The sequence below is a fragment of the Cynocephalus volans genome, chromosome 8 (genome assembly GCF_027409185.1).
Source record: "Cynocephalus volans isolate mCynVol1 chromosome 8, mCynVol1.pri, whole genome shotgun sequence".
NCBI classification, from domain to species: domain Eukaryota; kingdom Metazoa; phylum Chordata; class Mammalia; order Dermoptera; family Cynocephalidae; genus Cynocephalus; species Cynocephalus volans.
Window position 1 is genome coordinate 9,456,357 of NC_084467.1, and position 15,402 is coordinate 9,471,758.

Consider the following 15,402-nt stretch of genomic DNA (forward strand, 5'->3'; position numbering starts at 1 on the left):
CCCCATGTCCCTTTCTTTCTCCTGTGGAGGCTCTGGCTGATCCCCTGTGCTCTCCCAGGGCTCAAGCCTTTCTCTGCAGGCCTTGGTTTGGCCATGGTGAGGGGAGGACAGCTCCTAAGATCAGAGGCTCTGGGGAGGTCAGCTGGGCTCGGGTGGGGGTTCCAGGTCGTGCTGTTCCACAGCAGGGATGGAAACGTCCCAGGAGTCGGGCAGGCCAGGCTGGATTGGGTCAGGGAAGTCCTGAGGTCACCCGAGGCAGCAGAAATGAATGGGCGGCCTGACCCGGGGAGGCTGAGATTGACTGCTGGGTGTGGGGAGTCCCCATCTCCTGCCTTTCTACCAGACCCTGTTTATGACTTCAGTTCAAACCTGGGGGGAGGACAGATGCTGGGGGGGAAGGAGCTTCATTCATTTCCCACTCCCCAAAGAGCAGACTGGGTGTGTCATGGCCACACCGTGAGACTCAGGACCATCCACGCCTTTGCCTGGGCCGGAGCTGCTGGGGGAGGAGGGGCAGCGGCCGGAGTGCAGCCAGGTCAGGGCTGCACTCTCCACCTTCTCCCTAGGACCCCGGAGGTCCTGTTCTTCCAGGAACCTCCTCATCACGCCTCCCCAAGTCCCCCTGCTCAGCTTTTCCACCTCATTCTTACTCTCAGGAAGGCAGCTACTCTCCATCCCTGACCCCCAGGACAGCACCTGCCTGTGCCCAACTCCCTCTCTTAGGGGAAGATCCATGTGACCACAGAACCCACGCAGCCACCACGGCAGGCACTGTGCCAAGCACTTTATGGACATTAATTAGCTCATTGAATCCTCATGAGAGACTCTAGAGGAAGGTACTATTATGATCTGTATTATTCCCATTTTACAGATGAGGAAACTGAGGCACAGAGAGGCTAAGTTACTTGCCCAGCAATCTGTCTTTACCATCCCACTCTGCTGTCTCTCATTTATCTCTGCTGACCCTGGATCACGGGCTTGTCTGTCTGGGGAAATCATTGCTGGACTTTGGACTGCAGGTGGGGAGGACCCAGTGCTCTGGTGCCAGGGGCTCTGGTGACATGGGCTCTGGCCTCAGCCCAAGGTGGACTGGCTGGACCAGACAGAAAGCAGGTGGGCGAGGCCCTGTTGCTTGGAAACCAAATCCTCCCTGTTGATGCCCTGTGGGTTGCCCAGAGCTCTGGCTGGCCAGTGAGTTGGGAAAAGACCTCACCACATGGCTGGAGTTGAGTGCCCACGCTGGGGAGGCTGGAGAAAGGGCCTGGAAATGCTGGGTTCCATCTGCAGCAGAGAGTCTCTGGCATTCCAATATGTTGGGCTCTTGGGTAGGGAAAATGGTTTGGTTCAGAGCATGGGCATTTGGAATGCCGGCTCATTCCTGTCTCACTCCAGGGTCCCGTGACCTCAGGCAGGTTATTTAGCTGCTCTATACCTCAGTTTCCTTGCCTGTCGAAGGAGGGATAAAAATATTACCTACCTCTTATAGCACTGATGGTTAAATGTGGTAATGAATGTAACATGCTTCACACAGCACATGGCATCTCATAAAGGCTTGACCAGTGGTAGCCCTTACTAATAATATCACCTTCCTACGTTGCTCCTGATGGCCAGACAATACACACCATGGCTTGGTCATGCCCAGTCGCAGCCATAATGAGGGAGAGGGAGAGGAAGACCCAGGAAATAAAGATGTGGCCTGGCCTGGCAGAGGGAGAAGGGGCAGGTTTGTACTAGTGTGTCAACTGCTGGGCAAACTGAGCGACAGATAAGGGGATGAGATTAAGGAGGACTTCCTGGAGGAGGTAGACTGGGGACTTTTTTAGGGGAAGAAGCGAGTGTTGCAGACAGGTCAAGGGAATAGTGTGCAGCCTGGGTTTACTGAGGCAGTTTCCGTGGAGGTGTTGAGAGGTGATGTCGGTATCCCAGGTGGGGACGGAGGGGACTGCCTCGAGTTCTCTTGCTGTGAACCACCTCCTAGACCACTGCATGGGAGCCCAGAGTCAGAGGATCAGGGGAGGGGTTGTCTCAGTGGTTCCCAAACTGACATCAGAAATCACTCAGAAAATGTAGGAAAAATCCAGACTCTTGGGCCCACCTCAGACCTCTGGCCCTGGTGTCTGCCTCCCTTGTGATACTAATGTGCAGGCAGGAGTGAGACCCTCTGACCTGGGTGATCACATGAGATCCTCGCCAGGGAGGCAGGCTCAGCATGGCCCAGGGAACCCAGGACTTGTTAAGGCCCCAGCATGGGCTTCTGGCAGCCACCAGGAAAAGAGGGAGTAGATTGGGCCAAAGGGGAGGAAGGTGGGCGTGCGGGGAGGGTCCCTTCTCTAGTCCAGCTAGACGGTTTCATTTCCTCAGACAGATGGAGACACAGGGCCCTTTCAACAGATGGCCTGGCTGCCATCCCAGGCCTGGGCAGGGCATGCAGTTAGGTTGAGAGGGGACTCCAGGTCCAGGCTTCCTGTGTCCAAATATTGGCGCTGAACTTCCCGGCTGCCTTGGGCAAGGTGTTCACCCTCTCTGAGCCTTTGTCCTTAACTGTAAAGTGGGGGGTTAGCATGTGTAAAGTGCTTAGAGCAGCATCTGGCATGCAGAAAGTGCTCAGTAAAAGTTAGCCATTATAGCCACTGTTAATTGGAAGCAGAAACTCTGGAAAGGAGTTTTGATTGTTTTTGTTTTTATTTATTTGTTTTGTTTTGTTTTGTTTGTTTCGGTGGCTGGCCAGTACAGGGATCTGAACCCTTTGACCTTGGTGTTATAATACCATGCTCTGACCAACTGAGCCACCTGGCCAGCCCAGAAAGGAGTGTTGAGATGCACCATCCCAGTCCCCGTCCCCGTCCCATTCCCTTGCTGGAGCCTGTTCCCATTAGAGAATCCAGAATCAATCTCTCTCTCTCTCTCTCTCTCTCTCACACGCACGCGCGCACACACACACACACACACACACACACACACACACACACACACACACGCAGTGGATTTTTCCATCCATGAAATGTGACACTGTTCCTGTCCCCAGCAGCCCCCTGTTGACAAGAGGGCCTCAGAGCTAGTGGCTCTGACTCTCCTTGCCCGGGGGGAGACTTAACCATTCTGGCAGGAGTTGGGGGGAGCCCTTCCCCAAGTGTGAGCAGCGCCCCTCTTTCCTGGACCCCAGGGTCAGGTGGTGAGGCCTCTTCTCTCCACACCTGCCTGGTGAATCCACCCCCTCCTACTGCAGGTCTCTGAACCAACCCCCAGCTGATTCCTGCCAATCCCTGCTGGGCCACCTGATGCCAGTCCCCTGCTTTGGGGACCAGCAACCTGTCCGGGCAGCCTCTCCACTCAGCCTCAGCAGGCTCTGGCCAGCCGGACCCCTTTGTCCTTTTAGCCCAGCTCCTCTTGATTTCCTGGGGTGGAGGTAGGGGAGGGCCTGTGTGCCACTGGCCTGGCCACTTGGTGGGTCTGTTCACCCAGAAAAGTGAGAGACCTGGCCCCTCAGAGAACTAAGACAGTGAAACAATAATAAGCCTGCAATGTAGGTCCTGCCTCTGAGGCTCAGAGGCCAGAGAGGGCAGAAAAAAATCTGAGAAGGCTTCACAGACATGGCCGTAGGGAAGGGTGTCATAGTCACTGGCCTTGGGACCCAGAGGAGAGAAAGGGGACACAGAGGGAGCCATGGTAGGATGGGAGAAGCCCAGCAAGGTGAGACCCGTGCCCCCCACCCCCCAGCTGGAGGAGGGTCTGCATGGTGAGGGGTGAGTACGTCACCCAGCCAGATCAGAAAGGGCTTTGAATGCCAGAGCAAGACATGCACCTCTCACTAATCAGCATCAGTAATAGCTCTTAGTGTGTGCCAAGCAACCCACTGAGGATTTTACTTGCCTTATCTCATTTACTTAGTCCAGCATCCCTGGGAGGCAGTTACTATTATTATCCCTACTTTACAAAGGGGAAACTGAGTCTCTGAGAGGACAACAGGGACTTGCCTATGGTCACACAGCTGGTAAGGAGCAGAGCTAGGATTCTAACCAGGCAGGCCAACTCCAGACTCCTCACATCTCAGAGAACACAGCCTCGGAGTGTGGTCTGGGAGGGTCTTCCCGAGGGCTCCCCAGAGACGCTGTCTGGGGAGTTGCTTCCAGCAGGTTCTGTTGCAAAGGTGAAGCCACACTACAGAGCCTCGGAGAGGTTCCTTGTTTTTTTGTTTGTTTTTTTGTTTTTTTAAAGATGACTGGTAAGGGGATCTTAACCCTTGACTTGGTGTTGTCAGCACCACGCTCTCCCAAGTGAGCGAACCTGCCTTCCCTATATGGGATCCGAACCTGTGGTCTTGGTGTTATCAGCACTACGAGCTCCCCAAGTGAGCCATGGGCCAGCCCTGAGAGGTTCCTTGTTAAAAAGGTAGTAACAGCTGCTCTGGGCAAAGATCTGGAGTGGACTGATGGAGGGATTGCAAGTCGGTTTCTACTCTGGGCCAACTCTCATTGCTTGCATCAGCCTGAAGCAGTGTTGGGAGAATATGGAGCTATGGGAGGCTCAGCAAGAAAGACTGTTGGGATGGATTAGCAATGCCTGCCCCGGGTGCAGGCCTGGAGAGCGATGGCCTCTAAGCCTAGTATTTGCCATCGTGGGCTAATGTCCAACATTGGCCAGAGAGATCCTCCTGGTGATCAGCGTTCAGAGCAAGTTTCTCCTTCTGCCTCTGTGTGAGGCCAGAGACTCAGTCCCACAACGCAGGGTGCAGACCCCTCTCCTGTGGATGCTTCTCAACACATTGGTCAGCCCTGGGAGGGAATCGGGAGATCCAGGTTATGTCTCCGCTCTGTCATGAAACAGCTGAATGGTCTCAAGTGCATCCTTAACCTGACCTCTTGTCTGTAATATATTGACATGAAGACACATTGTATTAGTCTGTTTTTGTGTTGCTATAACAGAATACCTGAGACTGGGTAATTTATAAAGAACAGAGGTTTATTTGGCTCATGATTCTGGGACAGCTGCCTCTGGCGTGGGCCTCAGGCTGCTTCTACCTGTGGTGGAAAGCGGCAGCAGCCAGTGGGTGTAAGGTCACATGGTGAGAGGAAGCAAGAGAATGAGGCAGGGGAGGGGGTGGTGGTGCCAGGATCCTGTCAACGACCAGCTCTTGTGGGAACTAACAGAGCAAGAACTCACTCACTGCTACCTCCCCCAGGGAGAGCATTAATCATTCATGAGGGATCTGCTCCCACGACTCAAACAGTACCCAACAGTGCGACATAGGGGATCAGGTTTCCACATGAGTTTTGGGGGGATAACACATCCCAATTCTATCATGCATTCTGCCAGGATTTGACAGGTCACTGGGAACTGTGACCCCTCTTCCCTGTCACCTCCCCATATCCTCCATTCCCATTCACCATGCCTTTCTCTGTCCACAGACAACCTTTTAGTCCTCACGGTGGCCACTAAGGAGACCGAGGGTTTCCGCCGCTTCAAGCGCTCAGCCCAGTTCTTCAACTACAAGATCCAGGTAAGGGGCTTCCTGGGAAAGGCAGGGCCAGTGAGAGGTGGTGGGAGAATCCAGGAGCTGGTGTCCTCCTTCCTAAACTGCTAGGGCCCCTGAGAAAGACTCAAAAGCACAGGGGAGGCTTCCGGAAGCCTGAAGGATGAAAATGAGCTAGGAAAAGGAAGAGGGAACAGAGGCCACAGCAAAGTCTAGGAGTGAGCGAGAGGGAGAGGTGAGGCTGGAGAGGTACAGAGTGGCGCTCAGATGTGAGAGAGCAGAAGACTCATCTGAGAGGCTGGTTTAGAGGGCAGATACTGGGAACCAGCATTTCCACCAATTCCCCCACGGGATTTCAGGATGGCTGTGGTCTGGAGACCTTCCCTATAGTATAAACACTGTTCTAAAGACACCTGAGCTAATGCTCCATTCACCACTGGCATGGGCTTGGTGTCCTCTGTGTGCAGTCCATGGGGCTGAGTCCTGCAGGGGGACATTCCTCCATTCATCTGAGTGTTCTGAGAGCTTCCATGTGTCAGGCACAATGTTAGGTACTGGGGAGACAGTGCTGGATAAGACAGACCATGTCACTGCCTACACAGAGCTTGCAGTCTAATGGCATTAAGCTGGAAAGAAGGTGCATTAGCTCATATGAATGAGGGCTCAAGCAGAGGGTTGCTTCAGGCATAGATGGGTCCAGGGCTTCAAGCATCAAAGTGAGGGCCTTGTCTTTCCATCTCAGGCCCTGTTTATGTTCATTTGCTGACATGTTCTCTCTTCATGGTGGCAAGATGACCACCAGCCACAGATTCACAAGCCCCAGCTTCTCAACTTCAGCAGAACAAGACCTGCTTTCATTAGTTTTAACAGAAGAGTCCCAGGGAAGGCTGTGATTGGCCATGCTAGGGTCACATGCTCAAACTTCTGACTGTGGGAGGGGCAGGAGGGAAGGGACATTCTGATTGGCCAGGTATGGTCATATGACCCTCTTACCCCACAAAGCCAAATCAGTCTCACACACGTGTAGAATAGTCTCCCTGCAGGGGAGGGTCGTTGTTGCCAAACAGAAACAAAAATATTCACTACCCAGGTTGGGGTGGAAATTTTCCAGATATTTCTTTTCCAAAAGATCATGTTAATGGGCCTTTCTTTCCAGGCACTTGGCCTGGGGGAGGACTGGAATGTGGAGAAGGGGATGTCGGTGGGCGGAGGGCAGAAGGTTCGGTTGCTGAAGAAAGCCCTGGAGAAGCATGCAGACAAGGAGGACCTGGTCATTCTCTTCACAGACAGGTGGGGGCCAGGGTTTCCTGGCGGGGCCCCTCAGCAGAGATAAAGGAATATTCTTTAGAATATGAGGCCCTCCCAGGACATGGGGATGAGGGGCATCACTCTAGCTAAGGTTGTCTACAATTTTAGGGGGCCTGTGAACCCCAGGACCAGACCCTCTGGTGTAGCCCATTCTCACTCTTGGTGAAAAGATGGGTGGGGTGACCTGTCCGGTGCTTGAGTGTGAGAAGGCAGAGGTTACAGAAACCATCTCTATGCCCAGGGTGGGGGCGGAAACATAGCAGGCAGAGCCGGAGACACTGGAGCAGATCTGTTTCCCAGATGGTGGCCCAGGGCTGGCGTGGGAGGAGGGGGATTTGTGGAGAGCCTTCATCCCCGGTCCCTCCTTCCTGTGCCCTCACTGGGCCCCCACTCTGTCTTCTCCCCGCTCTGGGCACAGCTACGACGTGGTGTTTGCATCGGGGCCCCGGGAGCTCCTGAAGAAGTTCCGGCAGGCCAGGAGCCAGGTGGTCTTCTCGGCTGAGGAGCTCATCTACCCAGACCGCAGGCTGGAAGCCAAGTATCCTGTGGTCTCCGATGGCAAGCGGTTCCTGGGCTCTGGAGGTGAGAGGCCTGGGTGCAAAGCCTGTGGGATCAGCAGAGGGGTCCATCCACTGCCTTCGTGAGTGTCCCTCTTGTGTGACATCCCACATGGATGTCTCACAGTTCTCAAATGCAGAGTGTCCTGAGTTTTTCACTCTTTTTTTTGTGTGTGTGTGACCGGTAAGCGGATCGCAACCCTTGGCTTGGTGTCGCCCGCACTGCGCTCAGCCAGTGAGCGCACTGGCCATTCCTATATAGGATCCGAACCCGCGGCAGGAGCGCCACTGCGCTTCCAAGCGCCGCACTCTCCCGAGTGCGCCACAGGGCAGGCCCCCGAGTGTCCTGAGTTTTTAATCCCAAACCTGTTCCCCCTGTGGTCTGCCTCATCTCATGAAACAACCACCCAGCTGCACAGGCAAAACCGAGGAGTCACTCCTGACGCCTCCTGTCCGTCCATGGAGTCACATCACTCCCTCTCCAGCGGTCTCTCGAATCTGCCCCCTTGTGTCCACACCCACCGTCTCACAGGCCACCATCCTCACTGGGCTCCTGGCCATCTGTAGTAGACTCCTGACTGCTCTGCCAAGCTCCACCCTCCTCCCTTTCCAGTCTGTTCTCCATCCAGCAGCCAGAGGGGTCTTGAAAAACATGCAAATCCACACACATCACGCAATGACTTCCCACTGCCTGGAGAATAAAACCCGTATGCCTCTGTCTAGCCTCAGAAGGGGGGTCGCCCCCAGCAGCCACTTTTCTCCTTTGGCCCAGAAAGTTAGCACAGTCCAGGTGGCCTGATGCTGGCCCTGGCCCAGGGGTAGCGGTGTCCCACTTCTCTTCTCTTAGCCTCTCCCCAGTCTGCACTGTGGCCAGGGAGCCCGTGTGGGCTTTCCTCGCTATGCCAGGGCTCAGCCCTGAAAGCATTGTGTGACCTTGACCCAGGCTCTGCCCTTCTCTGGGCCAAGTTTCCCAGATAACTATACAAAGGAGCTCCAAGCCTGCACCTCACCAGCTCTACTCTCCAGGGGCTTAGGTCCAATCCATTTCCTCATCACCTATGTGATGCCCAGCCCTGAGATGGTGCCGCTTAGTGGGCACTGTTGATCTTTCTCTCTGGGGTCAGTGGGAACTTGTCAGCCAGTGACATTAATAGGCAGGCCTGTTTCCAGCCTGAAGACCCACCTGCCCTTAATCCAGGAGGACTTCTGAGAGGAGGCAGGGTTTTTAAAGGAATGGGAGATGGATGAGAGGGGCAGAGGAAGGAGGCTTCCGGCTTGGAGGCAGAAGCTAAGTGTCTGTCTTGGTGTCCCCACCCCCGACCCCCAGGCTTCATCGGTTATGCTCCCAACCTCAGCAAACTGGTGGCCGAGTGGGAGGGCCAGGACAGCGACAGTGACCAGCTCTTTTACACCAAGATCTTCTTGGACCCAGAGAAGAGGGTAAGAGGCAGCAAGCAGACCAAGGAGAGGGAGCTGGGGAAATCTGATCCTGCCTCCCAGTGCCAGGCTGTACTGGGAACCGTCCTCCTGGGGCCTGCACCCCTGGGCTGGTGTCTTAGTCCCTTTGGGCTGCTGTAACAAACTATCATAGACTGGGTGGCTTATAAACAACTGACACTACTTTCTCACAGTTCTGGAGGCTGGGAGCCTGAGATCAGGGTGCCAGCATGGTTGGATTCTGGTCAGGGCCCCTTCCTGGTTCATAGATGGCTAACTTCTCACTGTGTCCTTACATGGTGGAAGAGTCTATGGATCTCTCTGGGGCCTCTTTTATAAGGGCACTAATCCCATTCATGAGGGTGTCACCCTCATGACCTAATCACCTCCCAAAGGTCCCACTTCAAATACCATCACATCAGGGATTAGGTTTCAATATACAAATTTTGGGGCCACACATTCAGTCTATAGCATTTGGGCATTGACACCCCCTTTACCCATCCATTCATTAATCCACTCATTTAGCAGATATTTATGGAGAGCCTACTGTGTGTGAGACACCGTGTCGGGTGTGGGAGGATGTGCCAAGGAGCAGGACGGTCAGGGTCTCTGCCTTCATCGACCCTCATTCTAGTGGGAGAGATTTGGGATTTACAAGCTCGGGTCAGGTAGTGATTGCCAGGTTGAGCTGCCCCTCTTCCACTCTGCCTGGGGGAGCTGAGGAGAACTTAGCTGGATTTCCTGGTAACGTTCATCTGAAAAGAAAAAAAAAAAAAAAATAGAAGGGCCGGTTGGTGAACACGGTTGTTATAAAACCATGGTCAAGAGGTCAGATTCCTGTATGGGCCAACTGCCAAAAGAAGAAAAGAAAAAAGAAAAAAACTTGGCTGGACTTGGGCCCCAGAAGCCAGGCCTCTAAGCCTGTCTTGAGCCGGGCACCATCCAGGGGAGTGGAGGTGGCAGAACTAGGTCAGTGCGCCCCAGACCAGCCAACATCCTCTGGGCAGGCAGGAAACTCAGGGAACTCTTAGAGATCAGGATTCCTGGATTCTGCCCTGATCACTCCCCACGCCCCGATGCTGTGCTGTGTGACCTTGGGTAAGTCACTTCCTCTCTCTGGGTCTCAGTTTTATCATCCATAAAATGAAGCAGTTGGGCTTGTGCCGTGGAAACCGTGAACTTGATCTTTTGTGAACTCAATGACACTGTTCACAGAAGCTCAGGGTCTAAAACATAAATGTAGAGCTGCCCTGTATGGGATGGGGTCTGAGCCTGGAGTGCCATCTACCCGTCCTTGCCCTGGCCTAGGGCTCCGTGAGACACAGTTGAGTCTTAAAAAGGCAGCATTGTCCAGTCGTCAAGAACAAGGACTTCGGGGTTCCAGCTGCCTGGGTTCCAATCCCAGCTCAGCCACTTACTAGCTGTGTAACATTGGGCAAGTTACCCAGCTTCTCTGTGCCTGTGTTTTTCAACTATAAAATGCAATAATGGTAGTATTTTCTCACAGGGGTGTTGTGAGGATTAAGTTAATTAATATATTTAGAGTAGTGATTGGCATGTAGTAAAGTGCTAAATGGTGTTTGTTATTATGGTTGTCATTGTTAGAGTTTTACCAGCTGCTTCCTTAGAATTCTAGATCTGAGATTCCCTGGTTCTCTGTGAATAGAGCCATCAGACCAGTAGGTCCTAGGAGCGTGGCTACTGGCTGACCTTCTAGGGCTCCCAGCTGCCCCGATGTGACAAGGGTGTGGGTGAGGAAGGAGGTGGAGGTGGGGGAGACAGGCTCCCCACCTTGGGTGTGACAGAGCCACAGCTGTCACTGCTACAGCCTGGTGCCCTCTTTTCTGCAGGAGCGGATCAATATCACCCTGGACCACCGCTGCCGTATCTTCCAGAACCTGGATGGAGCCTTGGGTGAGCAGCCCCCGCAGGGAGGGGTGGGAGGCCGACAGAAGGAGGTGGGTCTTGAGAGGGGTGATAGAAAAGAGATGAGGATTCCAGGCAGGACCCAAGCCCAAGGAGGACAACCGGGGTTGTTTCTCTCTGGCTGTTGTGCTGGGAGGTCACTGGCTTCATCTCCAGGTCCCCAGAGACCACCTGGCTGTCCTTGGGCAGAGCTGAGTCTCTCAGGGGGTGGAGAAAGGGGCAGCTGTTCGGCCTGGGAGCAGCAGGGTGATGCACACAGCAGGTGCCAGACCCCTGCCCTGCATACCAGCTCCTTACAGGTGGGCCCCCTCCCCTTCTCCGGGTGAAGGATTCCTGGGTTGGGGGTGGGGACTGAGCTGGCAGAGCACTGATGGACAACTTGGGAAGCAGAAAGGCAGCTTGGTCCTTGAAGCCATAAACACTCCTGGACCTGGCTTCGTGTCCATGGCTGGTGATAACATTGTTTTGCTACAGGATTTGCTAAGTGACCTCAAGTAAAGCGCACACACACACGCGCGCGCACGCATACACACAGGGCCTCAGCTTTTCTATCTTTACTATTATTATTATTATTATTATTATGGTTTTCTTGGTGGCTGGCTGATATGGGGATTCAACCACATGAGTTTTTCTATCTTTAAAAGAGGGAAGTTGGGCTGGCTGGTTAGCTTAGTTAGTTAGAGCATGGTGTTATAACACCAAGGTCAAGAATTCGGATCCCTGTACCAGCAGCCATCAAAAAAAAAAAAAAAAAAAAATAGAGGGAAGTGAACCAGATCACTGATGGGTGATTTTATGGGGTAAGTGGGCCTCTTTGAGAATCTGATGAAAGCTATGGCTCCTCTCCTGGAAAAATGCAGAAATGGTTTTTGGGGTTCATGAACCTAGCTTAAGAATCTGGGTACAGATCACTTCTTCGGCAGTCCAGGAGCTTGCACGGAGGGGCTCTCCTCACATGACCTCCCACTGCAAAAGCCCTCCCCTCTAGCATCTTCTCAGGCCTCTAAGAACAAAAAGCCGCTGTTCACGTTATACTCTCACAGCTTTCTACCCTTTTCTTATGGACAGACTCATAGGGTCAGGGCATGGGTGTGGGGACCCTGCTGCTGGGGCTCTCTCCACCAAGAGAGAATCTACCTCTGCCCAGCCCATGCCTCTGGGTATGACTGGCATGTTCTCAGTGCAGCTCAGCATGCCTCTCAGAGAAAGCGCCTCCCAGACTCCTGTCCTGGGGGCTTCTCTGAGCTGCATCTGGAGCTGGGATGTTCCAGGTCTTTGTTCTCCCATCCCCTGCTTCTGGCTCTAACAAGTATCACAATAAAGATAGGGGCTGCTGTGGATTTTGTGCTTTCCATGAACCAGGCATGGTACCAAGTGCTTGCCAGACACGGAGTCCTCCCACTTACCCCATGAAGAAAGGACTGTCCTCATTTTACAGATGGGGAAGCTGAGGCCCAGAGAGGTGAAGTGACTTGCCCAAGGCCATGCCATGCTCCCAGCAGAGCTGGGATGTGAGCCCAGCTGGTCAGCCCCAAAGCTGGGCCTCAGGGCCTGATGCTAGATGGGGCTGTGTTTTCTGACCCCCAGATGAGGTCGTGCTGAAGTTCGAAATGGGCCATGTGAGAGCGCGGAACCTGGCTTATGACACTCTCCCGGTCCTCATCCATGGCAATGGGCCCACCAAGGTAGGGAGGGTCACCCCAGGGCAGTGTCATTTATTCACACAACAAAAATTTATTGAATGTTTGCACCAGGGAACAAGGCACAGTCAGTCATGAACAGGACAGACGGTTGCTGTGTTCATGGCACTGCAGAAGGGGCTAGGGGGCAGACTGTGGCCCCTGGGGAGCTGGCCCTGGCTCACAGCATATTTCTTGGTGTGTGGTCCTCCACCACCTGCATCAGAATCACATGGATGGGGAGGAGGAGGGCGTGTTAAAATGTAGAATTCCTGTCTCCACCCAGAATCTGCTCAATTGGAATCTTTGGGGGAGAGCGTGGGGGGACAAGAATCTGCATTTCATGAGCTCCCAGGAGATCTAATAATGAAGCAGCATGATGGTGCCACATCCTCTCTCTGCCCCTCAGAGCAGCTGCAGGGTCTCCTGGGGGGTGGAACATTCTCTCCAAGACCTGCTCAGGGGGAGGGAGAGGGCTGGGTTGTGCAGGCCCACCAGGGGCCCAGGGAGATGTGACTCGGTGGCCTGCTCCTCTCCAACCCCATGTCTCCCCAACAGCTGCAGCTAAACTACTTGGGCAATTACATTCCACGCTTCTGGACCTTCGAGACGGGCTGCACCGTGTGTGATGAGGGCCTGCGCAGCCTCAAGGGCATTGGGGTGAGGCGGCTGGCCAGGCCTGAGCCTGTGGGACATTGGGGACTCAGTCCTCTGAGATGGGGGAGGAAGATGGGTGATTCTGGAATAGACTCTGTTATCTTCGGTGGGAATAAAGGGGCCACCTTCCTGTCTGGGGTTCCATCCCCTGTCAACACTCAAATGCCTCCTCCTGGAAGCCTTCTCAGACTGTCCATGGCTCCAGCTTGCAGCCAGATGCCTAAGTTCTGATTTCTTCTGCCTGGTCCTTCATGCTGTCCTGCAGCCCCCTCCCCATCCCACAAACCTTACTCTGCATTTGTGGCCCACCTCAAACACCGCGCTAGCCAAGATCTCCTGACAGCATGCCAGCGACTGAGTCCTCACTCTGCTCTGAGCCTGGGCTCCCGCCACTCCCTCCCTGGGGCGTCCTCCTGCTGCTCCCTGCCAGCCGCTGCCTCTGTCCACCTGCACACTCTGCTTGGAGCTCCCCAACCCAGGCACCTTTCCTGAGCAGTCCTCACGCTTCTGCCTCTGGCTCCGGCCCTCTCAGGCCACCCGAGAGGTTCAGCAGTGCCTCAGTGGCTGGACGCTGCTGGACTCTCGTGCCACCCTCTCTTGTAGGATGAAGCTCTGCCCACAGTCCTGGTCGGCGTGTTCATCGAGCAGCCCACACCTTTTCTGTCCCTGTTCTTCCAGCGGCTCCTGCGCCTCCACTACCCCCGGAAACACATGCGGCTTTTCATTCACAATCACGTGAGTGGCAGGTGCTTGGTGGGGCCATAGTGAAGCCTGGGTCAGGGGTCTAGCCTTACAAGGGGGTCTGGACCTCTGAGGATCTGACTGAACCAGGTTTCACTGGCTCAAATGGAAGTGGGTGATGGGCTACATCCCCAAATCACTGAGGAGTCAGATTGTGGTTTTTTGTGTGTTTTTCGGTGGCTGGCCGGTTCGGGGATCTGAACCAGTGACGTTGGTGTTAGAAGCTGCGTGCTAATGAGCTAACCGGCCAGCCTAGGAGTCAGACTCTGCAGTCAGACCAGCTGGGTGTGGATCCCGATGGCCCTGCTTTTATTGGCTGTGTGACCTTGGGCATTTTACTCATCCTCTCTGTGCTTCAGTTTTCTCATCCATAAAATCGGGATACAAGGAGTTGGCTGGTTAGCTCAGTTGGTTAGAGCGTGGTTGCTGATAATGGGTTCAATCCCTGTACCAGCCAGCCACCAAAAATAAAATAAAATAAAATATGGATAGTAATAGCATCGACCACCTAGAATTGCTGCAAGCGTCAAGCAAGTTAGCATGTGGAGTGCATAGAATGCCTGGCGCGTGGGAAGCACGTAGTAGGTGCTTTTAGCTGTTGTCATTTTCATTTCCATCCCTGTCTCCATTAACCTTCCCTAATTTGATTTGGGGACAAGCAAATTGTTTTTCACTCCTTGAATACCTTCTGGGGAATCGGAGAGGGTCCAGAGCCCTGCTGTTTAGTGGGGGGCGGGCCTGGATTCAGTATTCCTAACCCCCACCCTTTCCACCTCTCCCTCCAAGCCAGGTCAAGTCCGACCTGTCAGCTTCTGCTTATACCAGTTCTCCTAACGGGGAGCCAAGTACACTCCAAATGCTACCTGTTCTACAAGGCTCTTTGTCTTCCTTACAGTCTTCTCTGCTGCCCTGTCTGTGGCTTCCCCCTTTCTGAGAGTGCTCAGTGCTGACAGCCTACACCCCAGCCCCAGGGACCCGTGGTCCCACGCTCCACTCAGCCTGTGTCATAGGCATTCATTTCAACTGTGTAGTGTGCCACCTGGAAACAAAAGAAGGGATGTAGGCCCTGTCCTTGGGAGGCTCACAGCTTCCTGGGAGACATCAAGCAGCACACCCCTGAACTGTGACTATGTGTAGAAAAAGAGAACTGTCACAGGCGGTCATTGAAGACCTCCTGTGTGCTACATCTGACTTGCTGACTGCTCACCCTGTGTGGTAGGCACGGTTGTCCTCCCATTTTACAAGGGAGGAAACTGAAGCAAAGACAGGTGATGTGACTTTTCCAAGGTCACACGGCTCATCATAGCAGGCTGGTCTAAACTCTGGGTTTGGTTCTAAAGACCCTGCTCTTTCCCTTTCACCATGTGAGGGGCCCCAGGTATGGACTGTTGTTTTTCCAAGTGCAGTCAAGGATAACCTGGTGTGTTTTGTGAAAAAGCTGATTCCTGGGACACACCCCAGACTTGCAGAGTCAACAGTGTCTCTGGATGTGGGGTGCAGGGGCGGGGCACTGACCTGGTGACAGAGACTCTTAAGAGGCCTGTGGGGCCTAGCTTGGTCAGGGGAGAATGGTCAAAGGATGGTCAGGGAAGGATACCCCGGGCAGAGGGCCTGGCATGGGCAAAGG

General features: G+C 54.0%; 1 protein-coding gene across 1 annotated transcript in view; it reads left to right on the forward strand.

Moving 5' to 3' along the window:
- PLOD1 (procollagen-lysine,2-oxoglutarate 5-dioxygenase 1) overlaps nt 1–15,402 on the forward strand; it is a 28,081-nt gene that overhangs the window by 2,791 nt on the left and 9,888 nt on the right. The window contains exons 2-9 of the mRNA XM_063104759.1: nt 5,406–5,497; nt 6,627–6,760; nt 7,197–7,360; nt 8,663–8,775; nt 10,623–10,686; nt 12,286–12,383; nt 12,936–13,037; nt 13,638–13,769. Coding sequence (XP_062960829.1) covers nt 5,406–5,497; nt 6,627–6,760; nt 7,197–7,360; nt 8,663–8,775; nt 10,623–10,686; nt 12,286–12,383; nt 12,936–13,037; nt 13,638–13,769 — 899 coding nt within the window. The remainder of the gene's footprint in view (nt 1–5,405; nt 5,498–6,626; nt 6,761–7,196; nt 7,361–8,662; nt 8,776–10,622; nt 10,687–12,285; nt 12,384–12,935; nt 13,038–13,637; nt 13,770–15,402) is intronic.